Genomic DNA, 12,318 nt, shown 5'->3' with positions numbered 1-12,318 from the left:
GTGATAAAAAATTAACTGTCCAAACAAAAATTGATAATTTCTTCAATAAAATATAATATTTTTGGATGATCTGTTCTATCTGTTTTGTTACATTTGTTTCTTTTGTCGTTTTTTATTAAATAATTGTGATCGTCTTCTACATCGAAAAGTATTTGTAAGTGAGTATTTTGTTTATTTTAGTCTATTTTAACATATATAAAAGTAAAAAACGATGATAAAGTGTGGTAAGATAAGTGTATTTTGAAATTTTTAAAATTTCCTCGACTTACGAACGAAACTAGTTCGTTAGTTGGAAGATACCTGTATTAACTATGTTTTCCATAAAGAAATTAGTACTAAAAGTACTTAAATAATAAATTCAGTCTTTTGCTATAGGATTATGTTTTTTGCTTTAAAAAATAGAGAGATAAACATTGAATTTGTTTTTATTATTATTGTAAAGAACGTTCATTTTAATTCATTGATTTGTTATATAATTGGTACAGTTATCATAATTAAATTGTATTTTTAAATTTAATTAAGATGATTGTATTTATTTATATACATACAATTCACTTAATAAATAAATTTTGTTTAAAAATTGATTAAAAAAATACTTTTAATATCTTCATTCGGACATAATATAACATCAAAAGATAAATAAAATAAATTTGTTGTTAGAATGGTTTCTTCTCCACCAATAAACTGAACAAATTAAATTATTTTGGTATACAAATAGGAAAAGTAACATGCATATAAATTATATAAGAATTCCAGGCGAAACGAATTAATAAATTTACAAACAAAAGTGTGAGACAAAGTAAGAAAATGCAATGTTTCGTATATCGTATAGTGTAAAAATATACTAATTATCACATACAAATTGCATTTCTTTTCATTATACGCAATTAACAGTGTCCCCATGGCGTGTTAACAATAATGTCAACTTAAATAGTTTGTTTTGATTGTGCAGCGCTCGACCACATCCTTGGATCATCCATAATCCGCATGGTAAACACAGTGGAATTAGCTTAAGTTGGAAGTAATTGTTGCAAAGAACAATGGCAATGCATACAGCGTTAGCTACAAATTGCGCACGAAATGCACGAAACCAAATTTTCTAAAAACAGACTCGATCGACGTTACACAATTGCATTCGATTTTAGACTCACGTTTATTTTATCACACCAAAAAAACTAAATACAACGTAAAATCAATAGAAATGGTAGAACAACTCAAAAAAAAATATAAAACATTAAGAAAAATATATAAGAAAACAAGTTTAACGTAAAACTAAACAATAATTAACAACTCCATAATAAATAGGAACAAAGAGGAAATATCACATTTATTCAGTTTTAAGTATTATTTTTTTTTGTTCATCGTTACTCGTGGCTTCGGTTACATAGTTACTTAATAGATTTTTGCATAAGCTGCAGTTACAATGCACGAACATTGTTATAAAAAACAGTACAAAAATAGTACCAATAAACGTCTCAAAAAACAGCACTATATATTTATATATGATTGTTTGAAAACGGTTTAATATAAACGTCTACCCTGTAAAATATTGGCTTAACCAATCGTAAAGCAGCGATACTTTAACGTTTCTAATGATGGTTTTCTGTTATTATTAGAATCAGCCCTCATCGGAATCGATGATGGTGATCTCGACAGGAGGATTCTTCTGCTTTTTAAACTTTTTCCTTCGCTTCTTGCATCTGCCGTCTTCATCTGAATCGCTCAACTGCACATACTCTTTAGGTACAATCATCTTGTTCTGCTGCAACACACCGTCTTCGGTGATGCGCAGATAACCATTGGAAGAAACGACGATCTCTTGTAGGACGATCTCCTCGCCGCTCCTCACAATCGGCTGGATCTTCTGTTTGCGTGGTAATCGTTGGGTTCTCACCGGTGCTTCAAGAATCTTAGTTTGGCACCTTTGTACAGGTTTCACAGCCCTCTTCGATAAAACGGAAGATTTCAAAACACTCCTCGGATTGATTCTGTACGGCGTTTTCGTTACGTTTTCCTTTCCCGTACTCTTAACAACGTAGGAATACTGCTGATTATTCTCGTCGGTTATAAATACTCTAGTCTCGCGATTGTAACGCGCTTGTGTTTCTTCATTTACGTAATGCTCTGACTTCTTATCCTCCTCCACAGTCGATGCAATAGTTTCTTGCACCAAATGACGAAATTTATTATTTAAAGAACCTAAATAAATCTCACTATCAACTACAGTTTCTTCAGCAGCTTCTTCAACTATCAAATGTCTGCTTTCATCAATAGAAGCCTCTCCTACATAAGCGTTTACTAAATTATTTTCAATACTCTGTTCATCTACGACTACTGTTGAAATTGCATCTTGCAACAATTGATTCCCATAGCCTTCCAAAGGATCCTGTTCGTAAACATTCTGAGACTCATCATCAACTATTGCATCAACATCAACACTGGTAGCTTCTTGTACCAGATCACTGAAATTTGGTTGTGGTAAATATTCTTCTTCGAAGTCAATAGGTTCATTTGAAGATTGCTCTTCATTCTCAGTTTTCATAAATATACCCAATAAATCTACAATTCAAGCATATTAATGTAATATAAACACACACTTCTATTCTTACCTTCTTCGTCTGGCCCTAAAGTAGTGTTATGCATAAGCTCATTTTGTTCTTTCTCAGATTGATCCACAACTAAGTATTCTTCTTTAAAATAAATTGGTCCTATATCAGAATGATCATTGCTCTCAACATATTCTTCATTGGAATGCAACACTTGTATAGACTCAGGTATTGGCTCATACTGTCCATCGCTGGTTTGTCTACAAATGAAATAATACAATACTAATATTTACATAAGCTGTAAATATTTACAAACCTAACTTGAAATTGACACTTCTGCTCATTGCCATCCTCGTCAACAACTTTCTGTATTCCATACACCTCTTCAGAGCCATTAACTCTGAAAAAGACGATATTCTCCTCCGGCTTACTTTCTTCCACTGCATTATCACTAAACCCTAAACTCTCCAAATTCAATTCACTTAAATTTACACCAGCAGCCTCATAGTTATTGTATTGGTAATTAGATAGGACCTGACCATTTCCATCCGATACCTGATCCTGATCAACAGTCATATCCACATTTTGCAAAAAGTATTCATCACTCATTTTCTGCATAGGTTATAAATGAAAACAATAATATAGTTAATACATTTTCAACTACATTTACTACTTATTAAATAGCTTACCAATATAAATGTCCAAGAAATACTTGTAGTTGCCTTAATAACATTTTAAAGAATGCAAGAAACATTCAAAGAAGGACACACAAGACTACATTCAACTACATTGAGAGACGAATTATATCACATCGCATTGCATTAGAATGAGATAAACCTATAATCCACATTTTTTTCTTCAAACTCAAAATATATTATAATAAAAATATTTTTTATTTTACGTTTTATTCATTTATGTAATTATTAATAATTTCATCTGCAAATAAACCTTAATTTTAAGCATGTTGTTCATTTTGAAAACATGGTAGTTTGGTTGCATACATACACAAACTACAACTGCAGCGGCAAATCATCTGAACTAAATGATAAATTTAACCCTTTAAGGGTTATTTATTCTATGCTGGCCATATAGCACTGGTAACCACTAGCCCTCAAAAGGTTAAAGTATACAGTGGAACCTCGTTTAGTGAGCACCTCGCATAACGAACAAAAGTTTCGCTTAACGAGTGACTATGAGAAGAGAAGTCCCGGATTGCTACATAATTTTTAAAACTTCTGTACACATATTATGTGTATTTTTGAATATGTTTCACTATACGAGTAAAAAACCGGATATTTTGGAACGGATTAATTTTTTTTTCTAAGGGACAAATTTATCAATGTACTAAATAATGTTACAAAACGGATGTTTTTAAATAAATTTTTGATTTAGTGAGCTAAATATTATTAAATAATACTTGAATTAATAGTTGAGATATTTTATTTATGTAAAAACTGATGAAAATTCTCGTAAGATTGTTTTTCTATTATTATATGAACTATAGTCAATAAATTCCAGATAACATAACAAGATTTGGAATAAATTTATATAGGAAATTAATATATTTTTATTATCTTCTAATTATTATATTATATATATGAGAACAAAAAATAGTATGTAAGATATAAAATGCTATACAAAAACAATGCAAAAATAAAACGAAAGAATCAAGGTTATCGCTTGACCATATCATCGATACATTTAACCGCTTCAGGAACATTCATATCATCGAGAGCTGATCGTATTTGATAGACGCTACGGCCAGCCACCTGCAAGAAGATTAAATAATTATAATAGAAGAACAACGTCGAATAGATTTGATTTTACCAATGCGAAATCTAGAAGTTCCTTTGTTGGATTGTTATTCAATATGTCAGTATTTGAGAGGTGGTTTAGATCCAAGATGTCCAACAGTTTCTTCCACTTGCCTGTGGGATTCAAAATCGCGCACAGTTTATCTAGAGTGACGTCAGTAAATTGTAAAACACTACAATACATCTCCTTCAATTGTTCCTGAGTCAATTCCGTTTGAGGATAGTCAATCTATAGTAACAAAAAATATTCAGTTACATTCGATTATATAACATGTTTGATTTAAAAACGATGTTTACCTCTAAGTCGTCATTATCCGAGTCTATTTCTGCTTTGATCTCATGATCAAAATATTTGTATTTATCGATTGTCTTCTGCAAAACAAATAGAAGTTAATCTAATTGATTCATTCATTGATGAAAATTACTTACCAGATGAGCCGACAGAATTTCGTATATCCAACGACCTGCGTCATTCTTCTTCTGTATGAAAGCCAACTCCTGGCAAGTTTTGTCGCAATAATCCATATGATCGTAATTGACGTCGTTCCTCGTCAAAAAGAACTCTACGACATCGGCGTACTGCTCGTTTATGGCGATTTGCATGATCGACCTACCGTTCTTGTTATCGATAACGCGAACATTGGCTCCCGCAGTGCACAGCTGCTCGATGGCCTCCAGATTGTCCGACAACACGGCCAACTGCAAAGCTGTGTAACCTTCGTGATTTTGCGAATCGATGAAACTCTTCACATTCGAAGCCTTCAGAAGTGGACTCAGACACTTCGTGTAATTATTTTTCACAGCTAGGAGAAGCGCAGTGTTTCCGTCGCAATCCCTCGCACAAGGATCGGCTCCGTATTCGATCAAATGTTTAATATCGAGCAAATTGCCATTTTGTATAGCCATATGCAAAACAGTCTCTCCATTAGTGGTAGTTTCATTTAAATAGTGGCTTAGTTTGAAAATATGCAAACACTTCAACAGATTCTCGATATTATTGTTGATATCAGGTATTTCTACTTTGTACTGGTATGCGATGTGTAGGAGATTCTTGCCGGACGGTCCCTTCAACTCGTTGAAGTAGTGCTCGATCATCTCCTTTACCTTCGACTGCGCGGGATTCGTCTTCAGTAAGCTCTTAATCTCGCTGAAAAATCTCTTAAGGTCTTCCACTTCCTTCGGCACCTGCTTTTTCAACTTGCTGCCAGACGGAGTATCAGTTTGCAAGAACACATTTGTCATATCAATGTCATGGAGTATTGCTCGAAACTCGCCAGAGTTCACATTTTCGATGAACTTGTTCCAGTCTCCGGATAAGTTTTCTACCTGATTGATTATTGTAGGAACTTCGCTGCTGGAGAAGCTCAAAGAGCTGTCATAATCGCAACGCGGTCGTTTTCGACGTGTACGTCTGTCCGGATAGTACGTGAATTCCAGAGGATCACTGATGGCCCCATCACTGGGTCTCTCTAACTGCACGTAGACCTTCTTCTCCACATCTATATCCAAATTTTTGTACGGCGGCGTTTTTATAACGATAGCGTATTGATGGTGGACATCGTTTTCATTGAATCGAGCATACGCATTCCATACATCGTCGTCTTCCTCGTAGAAGCGAACACGTATATTTTCTAAAAGAAACAAAATCAACATTTGCAATTTTATACAAATTAACAATGACTTACTCTTAGCAACCTTCTCAACAAGTAAATAAATTTCCTTGCCGCCAGCAACAGGACTTGTGCAATGGTCCATACGCACAATCTTCAGATCTCCAGTTAATGCGCTTTCTGCAAGAGAACATACAATTAACACCATTTCTAAAAGCGAAATATATAAGTGTAACATACTTAAATTTTTGATTTCATTACTGTAGACGGGACTGCAGATCGGCAACAGAACATCATCGCATCTAATGAAAGCGTCGAATCGTAAACACACCTTGTTCATCTCCATATTCCTGGACTCGTGATTGCATTCGTTTATAATCTAAATAAGGAAACTGTTAAATATAGATTAACTGTAGCAAATTTGTTAACGCACCGCCATCTCTTCAGCTTTCGTTACATCCCTTGGAGAACTACTGCGCATCAATTCCTCCCTTTTCAGATTCATCTTTTTCCGTTTCAGCTCGTCCACCAGGAACTTCTTTGCGGTATGAACGATGCCCATGTTATTAAAACTGTAATAGCCTCAATGAATTATCTATTATATTTGATTTACAAATGTACCCACCATGCAATAAAACCGGTACTTTGATTGACCACGATGTCGTGCGGATCGTCAACTTCCTCCTTGTCGAGCTTCTGAACGAGTCGATGGGCATGCGGACCCTTTTCTAGACCGCCGTTTCTGCATTGGTACAAAGAACAACGGATCACCGCAGGTTCACCAAAGTTCATCAACTACAAATCGAAAATTTAATAATAATAATAATAATCTAAAATACATAACAATGTTTTAAATATTACCTGGACTGACGGAAAAGCGTTTTTCCGGTTTCGAGTACTCGTCACCCCGTTCAGACATCCGTGTGTTCCGACTATTTCCGACTTGTATCGGAATCGGAACTTCTCAACAGGTTGTTCCGTTATTACCAAATACGGACAATCGATAGGTAACGCTGATTAAAATGTTTATTAATTAAGTATTCATCAACAATAGTGTTTATAAAGCGTTTGGAAGCCAGTGAAATGAGAAACTTCTTGTTGTTTATTTTATGTGCATGCAATGCGTTTGCTTAGTAATTAAAACAAATATAGTCAGCTATTTAAGTTTCCTGTTTACTTTGATAAAGTCAAAGTAAATACAACCATTGCATTTTTTTAATTAGCAAAAATAAACTTAATTAAACAAATAATAATTTAACTGCCCACAATACAAAGAAATACTTAACTTGCAAATGCAATATGAACATTCGAAATATTTCATGAAAGCTTATTGAAATAAAAAACCAAGAACAATGACAACAAAATAATGACACGAAGGACTTATCTAATAGAATTGCAAAAAACAATCAGTTACCTTCTTCATCAATCTTCATAGTTGTAAAATTTGTGAGGCCAACAGGTGACATAGAGCCTTCGGAACCAGACATTGGTGGTGTTTCACCACCATATGCATATGAAGGATCTACAATTAAAAAAGATATTACATATAAACATATGGGTTATAATTAATATGAAATTTATGTTGGATGAGCTTATGATGATAATGCAGATAGAATGAAATATATCTAAGATTACCATTGTAATTGTAACATTGTATATTGTCGTTAATCTCATTAATATTAATGAAATTTGCCATTTCACTTGTGTTGCACAAATAGTACGAATGAAACAAACTATATTCGATTATTTCCGTTTTTACAGTTGCAAAACTGATGCAAACATAATATAGTGAAATAGGAGCACGAACTTATTAAATCTGCACAATTAATATGGATGATAACGATTGATAAGTTCAGTATTATCAAAACATTTCGCACAGATAACTTCGCAACAATGCTCACGAAACTCATCCAAAACTGCCAATACTTGCCTCACTTGACTATATTTAGAGATGGGTAATTCCCCTTGGTCACGTTGACGGGGAAGTACAGAACAAAATGACGCAGACGTAAACATGTATGCATGCCAAGGTAACAAGGTTATGTGGTTGCTGTCAAAAGTTTTTCAAAGTTATGCAATTACGTTGTTTACTAATACTAATTTCTGTTAATGTTTAACAAAATAAGGATTTAAGAAAAAAATTACATAATTACTTTAAAGACTTAAGAGGATTCTTTAACACTTAGGAGAAGTAGATTCCAAAGAAGAAATAAACAAATACAGTTAAATTTATTACTTTAATTTATACAATGCTCTACAATGCTCCTCAAAATAGCCATTACTCTTCAGGAATACCCAATTCCTGATTTGTCCACTTTGAAGCGTCAGGGAATTCAAATTCACCCTAAAACGAAGACACGTTAGGTTAGGCTACCCAATATACACGAAACGAAAACTTACTGTAATGTGACCGGGTTCGGTCCACAGATGCCACAAAACCCACCACCAGGCGAATCCTCCAACAAACTCAGCAGCCATAATAACTTTAGGGTGTGCTGGTGGTCCAGCGCAACGGTAATTGCACCTAAAAGAAAACCATTATTCTTGATGATCGGTTACATAATGAAAGCTTAACGTACGCATGGCCGCTGTTCCTTACGGAATTTTGGATGGCGGTCCTTCCGTTAAGGGCGCTGAATGCCCTGAGCACTTGGGCCCCCTTTGAAGCGAACATTGTCAGAGCACCAAACTAGACCTCTCCTAAATTTTGCACTTTCCTAACCAAACTTAATCCTGTCAGGAAGTGTCAACAATGACAAACAGTACTGGCAATATGGGAAAACAAAAAACTTTTATTCTGTATATAAATAGGTTTAAACAAAAATCCAAACAATCTCAAACTGGAAGGAGTCCTAATTGCTGTAGGCAAATTGTAGCAGCTAACGCTTTAGCCTCTTTCTTGTTGCTGCTAGCTACGTTCGGCTTGTATTCAATCCCATTCAATAGCACCTAAAAACGCAAATAACGTTAGAAACTAATATTATTTATCTTATAGCTTAGTTACTTTGAATAGGAAGTTTTTCTTGTGGTCAGGACCACATTCGAAGTCCACTGTATACTGAGGAGCGCCTAGTTTTCGCTTTGAGGCGTATTCGCCCAGCAGAGAGACAGGATGTTTACCCTGCAGAGTTTTGGTTGGCTGCTTGGGCGGCTTAACAATCTTCTTCTGTTCCTCTTTTGCTACTATACCCTTTTTATCTAATTTGACTTCCAGCAGCAAAGGTTCCAGGGTGCCGGTCTTCTCCTTACCAAGACCCTCGCCCGGACGCCATCCCATCTTCTGGAGTAAATGCATGCCCATACCGCCACTCACCGGTGCCGCAGTTTGCAATTGGTCCTAATCGAGTTGAAGAAGTCCAAGAGGGAAACATGAGAAAAGAGATTAGGATGAATAGAGTTCCACAACGATGTTGGTGTTCATTGATGACATTCAAAATTAACCATTTATACCTCCTATTATTATTGACATCGTTTTAAGAGCTCAATGATAATATGGATCAGGGGTTTCCGACAATCGTTGCGATAGCTATACCTTATAAGCTTGTTCGAAGATTCTTTGTTAGAGACCCCCAATACAGAAGTTAATATAGATAATTCGTAAAGTTACAATGAATCGTTTTAAAGAAATTGGATACATAGTTATTAGTTCGAACACAAATGAAATTAACGGACAACTAAATACTATGTACACGAAAACAAAGATTACACTAATTGATGCGAATCTTGTTCGAATATTTCATATGAATATAACAATTGGTTACTGTGTCTTCTTACTCACCACAAGTGTCTACTTAGCAGATATTACCGGCATCGTCGAGTTTTCCATCTTCCACACCTGATATAATTTCGTGCTATTGTTCAATATAAATGCCTAAAACAAATTCTCAGGTTGTAGGGACGACATCTTCAAGCCAGACGCCGTCCCCTCAGACTAACAGACAAGAGTTGAATGCGTCCAAGAAAGACTGTTGTAGTCTTTGTTGGAAGCATCCGTTTAAAAGAACAAATAATAGTAACAATGATGCGCTGGGAAATTATAAAGACAAACAAAAGAAAACCTGAAAATTTGTTTTAGACAATGAGGGTGTAGCATAGAAATTACCAAAGCTTGACGCTTTGATGAAGTGTATGCTGCGTCTAAATAGAACGGAGAGAAACCACAAAGAAAAGTTTCCTTACCTTCCTAGCCCACGCCTGGTAACCGGCGGATAATTCCGCCTGCGATAATATCTGGGCTCCAGTCGACCCAGTGAATTGTCCAACTTGCTGTTTACTTTCCGCCCAAGTGTTCATCTGTAATTAATAAAATTAAAATTTTCAATATTTTTTATTAATTTGAATTGAAAAATTACCTCCTTTTGAGCTTGAAACATCTCTGTAATAGCCTGAACATCATGCGGATTCTCTTGCAACTTCCTCATTGCTGTCAAACGTTGACTAACTATAGACGCGATATCTACGTTCTCTTGTAACTGCAATTTAATAAGTTCATTATAACAACACGTACAATATATTGGATTTTACAGTAGCTTCATCCAGATCTTTAGAGGGGAAAGCTTGTGGACCAGGTGGAACCACAACCACGGGGGCGGGTGCAATGACTTCCGGTTCCTCGACAGGTATTGGCTTAGGCAGTACAGGAGGAGGAGCCTCGATAGCTTTCGGTTCCACTGGCACCCATTCACTCTCCGTCTTCCTATGCTGTTGTCCACTACTAACGGGAAACTGTATCCTTAATTCCGAAGCCCTCTCCTGATTACTCTTTATCGGTAGTGGTACTGAATTCTGCAAATTATTGACAATACACCCAAACCATCACAAACTGTATTAGCTTTATACTCACTTTTATATTAATTGTAAGTGGTTTATCTTTAATTTGAAATGGATGATGGAACGGTTGGTCGCCATCGCTCTCACTGCTATTAACGTCAGAAATACTTGATAGTTCTCCAAGTTCCTCCTGCTTTGACAACGTCTTGCAAAAATCCGTCAATTCCTCCACAGTTTTACCGCCCGATCTTATAGCGGCAATCACCTTCTCTTGGGCCTGAGGTCCCAAAGTCAATGCTCCTGGTAAACTACCAGATTTCATCATCTGTATAGCATTCCTTCTTGCTATCTCTAAAAGCTTCTTTTTATCAATATAATTATCACTATCTTCTTTGTCTCTGTCCCTGTCATAGGTTCTATGTCTAAAAAGATAAATAAATTATAGTTAAAGAAAACAAAATAAAGTATGCCCTCACCTATCATCAAAGTAACGATCTTCAGATCTATCCCTATAAAATGGATTATCTCTGTACTTATGCCTCTTGTCATCATCATAATCTTTAGATCTATAATCATCTTTATATCGATAATCTCTATATTTATAGTCATCCCTATACTTGTGTTTTTCCTCTCTATATTTACTTTCTGACCTGTCAATGGACCTCTTATGTTCTTTATACCTTTCAGGAGAATCTTTCCTGCTCTTTTCCTCAAATTTCATCTTTTTGCATTTCTTCCTGTCATCATCACTGTGATTGCTTTTATGCTTCTTCCTCTTATGACTTTTCTTCTCCTTTTCCTTTACTTCCTTCACATTACTCTTACTCATAGTCTTTGTATCCATCTTAATTATTTTCTTTATTGTCTCACTCAAGGAACTATTGCAATCCTCACTTTTCAATATATCTGTAAGATCTATACCAGAACCATTGCTTGAATCACTTTCACTAGAGTTTCGTACTTTATGTTTCTTGGACTTCTTCTTATGCTTCTTTTCTTTATGCTTGTGCTTCTTCTTGCTCTTCTTATGCTTCCTCGAACTCTCATCCTTTTCCTTCTTGATGATAACTGGTGGATCAGCATCAAATTTGCTGAATAGTTCTGATAGGATTTCCATGGATGATTTATTCTCATTCTCGTTCATCTCTTCCTTTCCTTCGCCTCCCGACATTATGAGTATGTAAAGAAGGCTTTGAATTTGTTTCGTTATTAAGTAGGTTAGAATCTGTACAGCTGTCAGCCTGGTGTCTAGAATTACCAAAGAAAGTAAGTTGCCATCAAACTAATTATATAATCATGCAGACCATTCTAGCTATAATAAACTAGAAGATTAAGTTCACCGGCTATTACAATAGTAGTTTAACACATGAAGAACAATATTGTTATTGTCGGCAATGCTACCAACATCAAAGAAACTAACATTCATGAAATTTTGAATTTAAAATAAATGTAGCACAGTTTAATTTTTCGTAGCTTTCCAAACTAATTCGTCATTAAAAAACTCAGTTAAAATATTTTCAAATTTATAAATTAATATATAATAACTTTTTATTGGTATATAACAATATTGTTCTAAAT

The 12,318-nt window shown here is 35.0% G+C and overlaps 4 protein-coding genes across 7 annotated transcripts; all 4 read right to left on the bottom strand.

Annotated features, from left to right (window-relative positions):
- Nucleotides 1–714: 714 nt before the first annotated feature.
- On the bottom strand, nucleotides 715–3,332 carry LOC108566960. The gene is made up of 4 exons (XM_017927114.1): nucleotides 3,236–3,332; nucleotides 2,863–3,158; nucleotides 2,610–2,806; nucleotides 715–2,559 (listed from the first exon to the last, which is right to left on the bottom strand). The coding sequence occupies exons 2-4, from the start codon at nucleotides 3,153–3,155 to the stop codon at nucleotides 1,619–1,621; spliced, it is 1,431 nt and encodes a 476-aa protein (XP_017782603.1). The 5' UTR covers nucleotides 3,156–3,158; nucleotides 3,236–3,332; the 3' UTR covers nucleotides 715–1,618.
- An 818-nt stretch (nucleotides 3,333–4,150) lies between these two features.
- Nucleotides 4,151–7,986, bottom strand: LOC108566978 (nuclear factor NF-kappa-B p110 subunit). 2 transcript variants are annotated; one of them, XM_017927146.1, is made up of 11 exons: nucleotides 7,901–7,986; nucleotides 7,385–7,492; nucleotides 6,832–6,983; nucleotides 6,596–6,765; nucleotides 6,404–6,542; nucleotides 6,211–6,349; nucleotides 6,046–6,150; nucleotides 4,790–5,991; nucleotides 4,658–4,732; nucleotides 4,374–4,589; nucleotides 4,151–4,315 (listed from the first exon to the last, which is right to left on the bottom strand). In XM_017927146.1, exons 2-11 carry the CDS (start codon nucleotides 7,455–7,457, stop codon nucleotides 4,220–4,222), a joined length of 2,367 nt encoding a protein of 788 aa, XP_017782635.1. In that variant the 5' UTR covers nucleotides 7,458–7,492; nucleotides 7,901–7,986; the 3' UTR covers nucleotides 4,151–4,219. The 2 variants fall into 2 exon arrangements, with proteins under 2 accessions (XP_017782635.1, XP_017782634.1); XM_017927145.1 differs by lacking the exon at nucleotides 7,901–7,986 and adding an exon at nucleotides 7,606–7,893.
- Nucleotides 7,987–8,180: 194 nt separating this feature from the next.
- LOC108566974 (NADH dehydrogenase [ubiquinone] 1 beta subcomplex subunit 2, mitochondrial-like) lies at nucleotides 8,181–8,735 on the bottom strand. Its single transcript, XM_017927135.1, has 3 exons — nucleotides 8,550–8,735; nucleotides 8,371–8,494; nucleotides 8,181–8,314 (listed from the first exon to the last, which is right to left on the bottom strand). Exons 1-3 carry the CDS (start codon nucleotides 8,642–8,644, stop codon nucleotides 8,249–8,251), a joined length of 285 nt encoding a protein of 94 aa, XP_017782624.1. The 5' UTR covers nucleotides 8,645–8,735; the 3' UTR covers nucleotides 8,181–8,248.
- Nucleotides 8,736–8,743: 8 nt separating this feature from the next.
- Nucleotides 8,744–12,140, bottom strand: LOC108566971 (protein SON). 3 transcript variants are annotated; one of them, XM_017927126.1, is made up of 8 exons: nucleotides 12,045–12,140; nucleotides 11,217–11,988; nucleotides 10,814–11,162; nucleotides 10,495–10,755; nucleotides 10,323–10,442; nucleotides 10,150–10,263; nucleotides 8,975–9,307; nucleotides 8,744–8,919 (listed from the first exon to the last, which is right to left on the bottom strand). In XM_017927126.1, the coding sequence occupies exons 2-8, from the start codon at nucleotides 11,909–11,911 to the stop codon at nucleotides 8,806–8,808; spliced, it is 1,986 nt and encodes a 661-aa protein (XP_017782615.1). In that variant the 5' UTR covers nucleotides 11,912–11,988; nucleotides 12,045–12,140; the 3' UTR covers nucleotides 8,744–8,805. The 3 variants fall into 3 exon arrangements, with proteins under 3 accessions (XP_017782615.1, XP_017782616.1, XP_017782619.1); XM_017927130.1 differs by lacking the exon at nucleotides 8,744–8,919 and adding an exon at nucleotides 9,749–9,841 and having other exon boundaries at nucleotides 9,223–9,307; XM_017927127.1 differs by lacking the exon at nucleotides 12,045–12,140 and having other exon boundaries at nucleotides 11,217–12,000.
- Between the last annotated feature and the right edge of the window lie 178 nt (nucleotides 12,141–12,318).

This window comes from Nicrophorus vespilloides, unplaced genomic scaffold, assembly GCF_001412225.1.
Source record: "Nicrophorus vespilloides isolate i.1.1-1 unplaced genomic scaffold, Nicve_v1.0, whole genome shotgun sequence".
Taxonomy (NCBI): domain Eukaryota; kingdom Metazoa; phylum Arthropoda; class Insecta; order Coleoptera; family Silphidae; genus Nicrophorus; species Nicrophorus vespilloides.
This window is presented reverse-complemented; position numbering and strand designations above follow the sequence as displayed.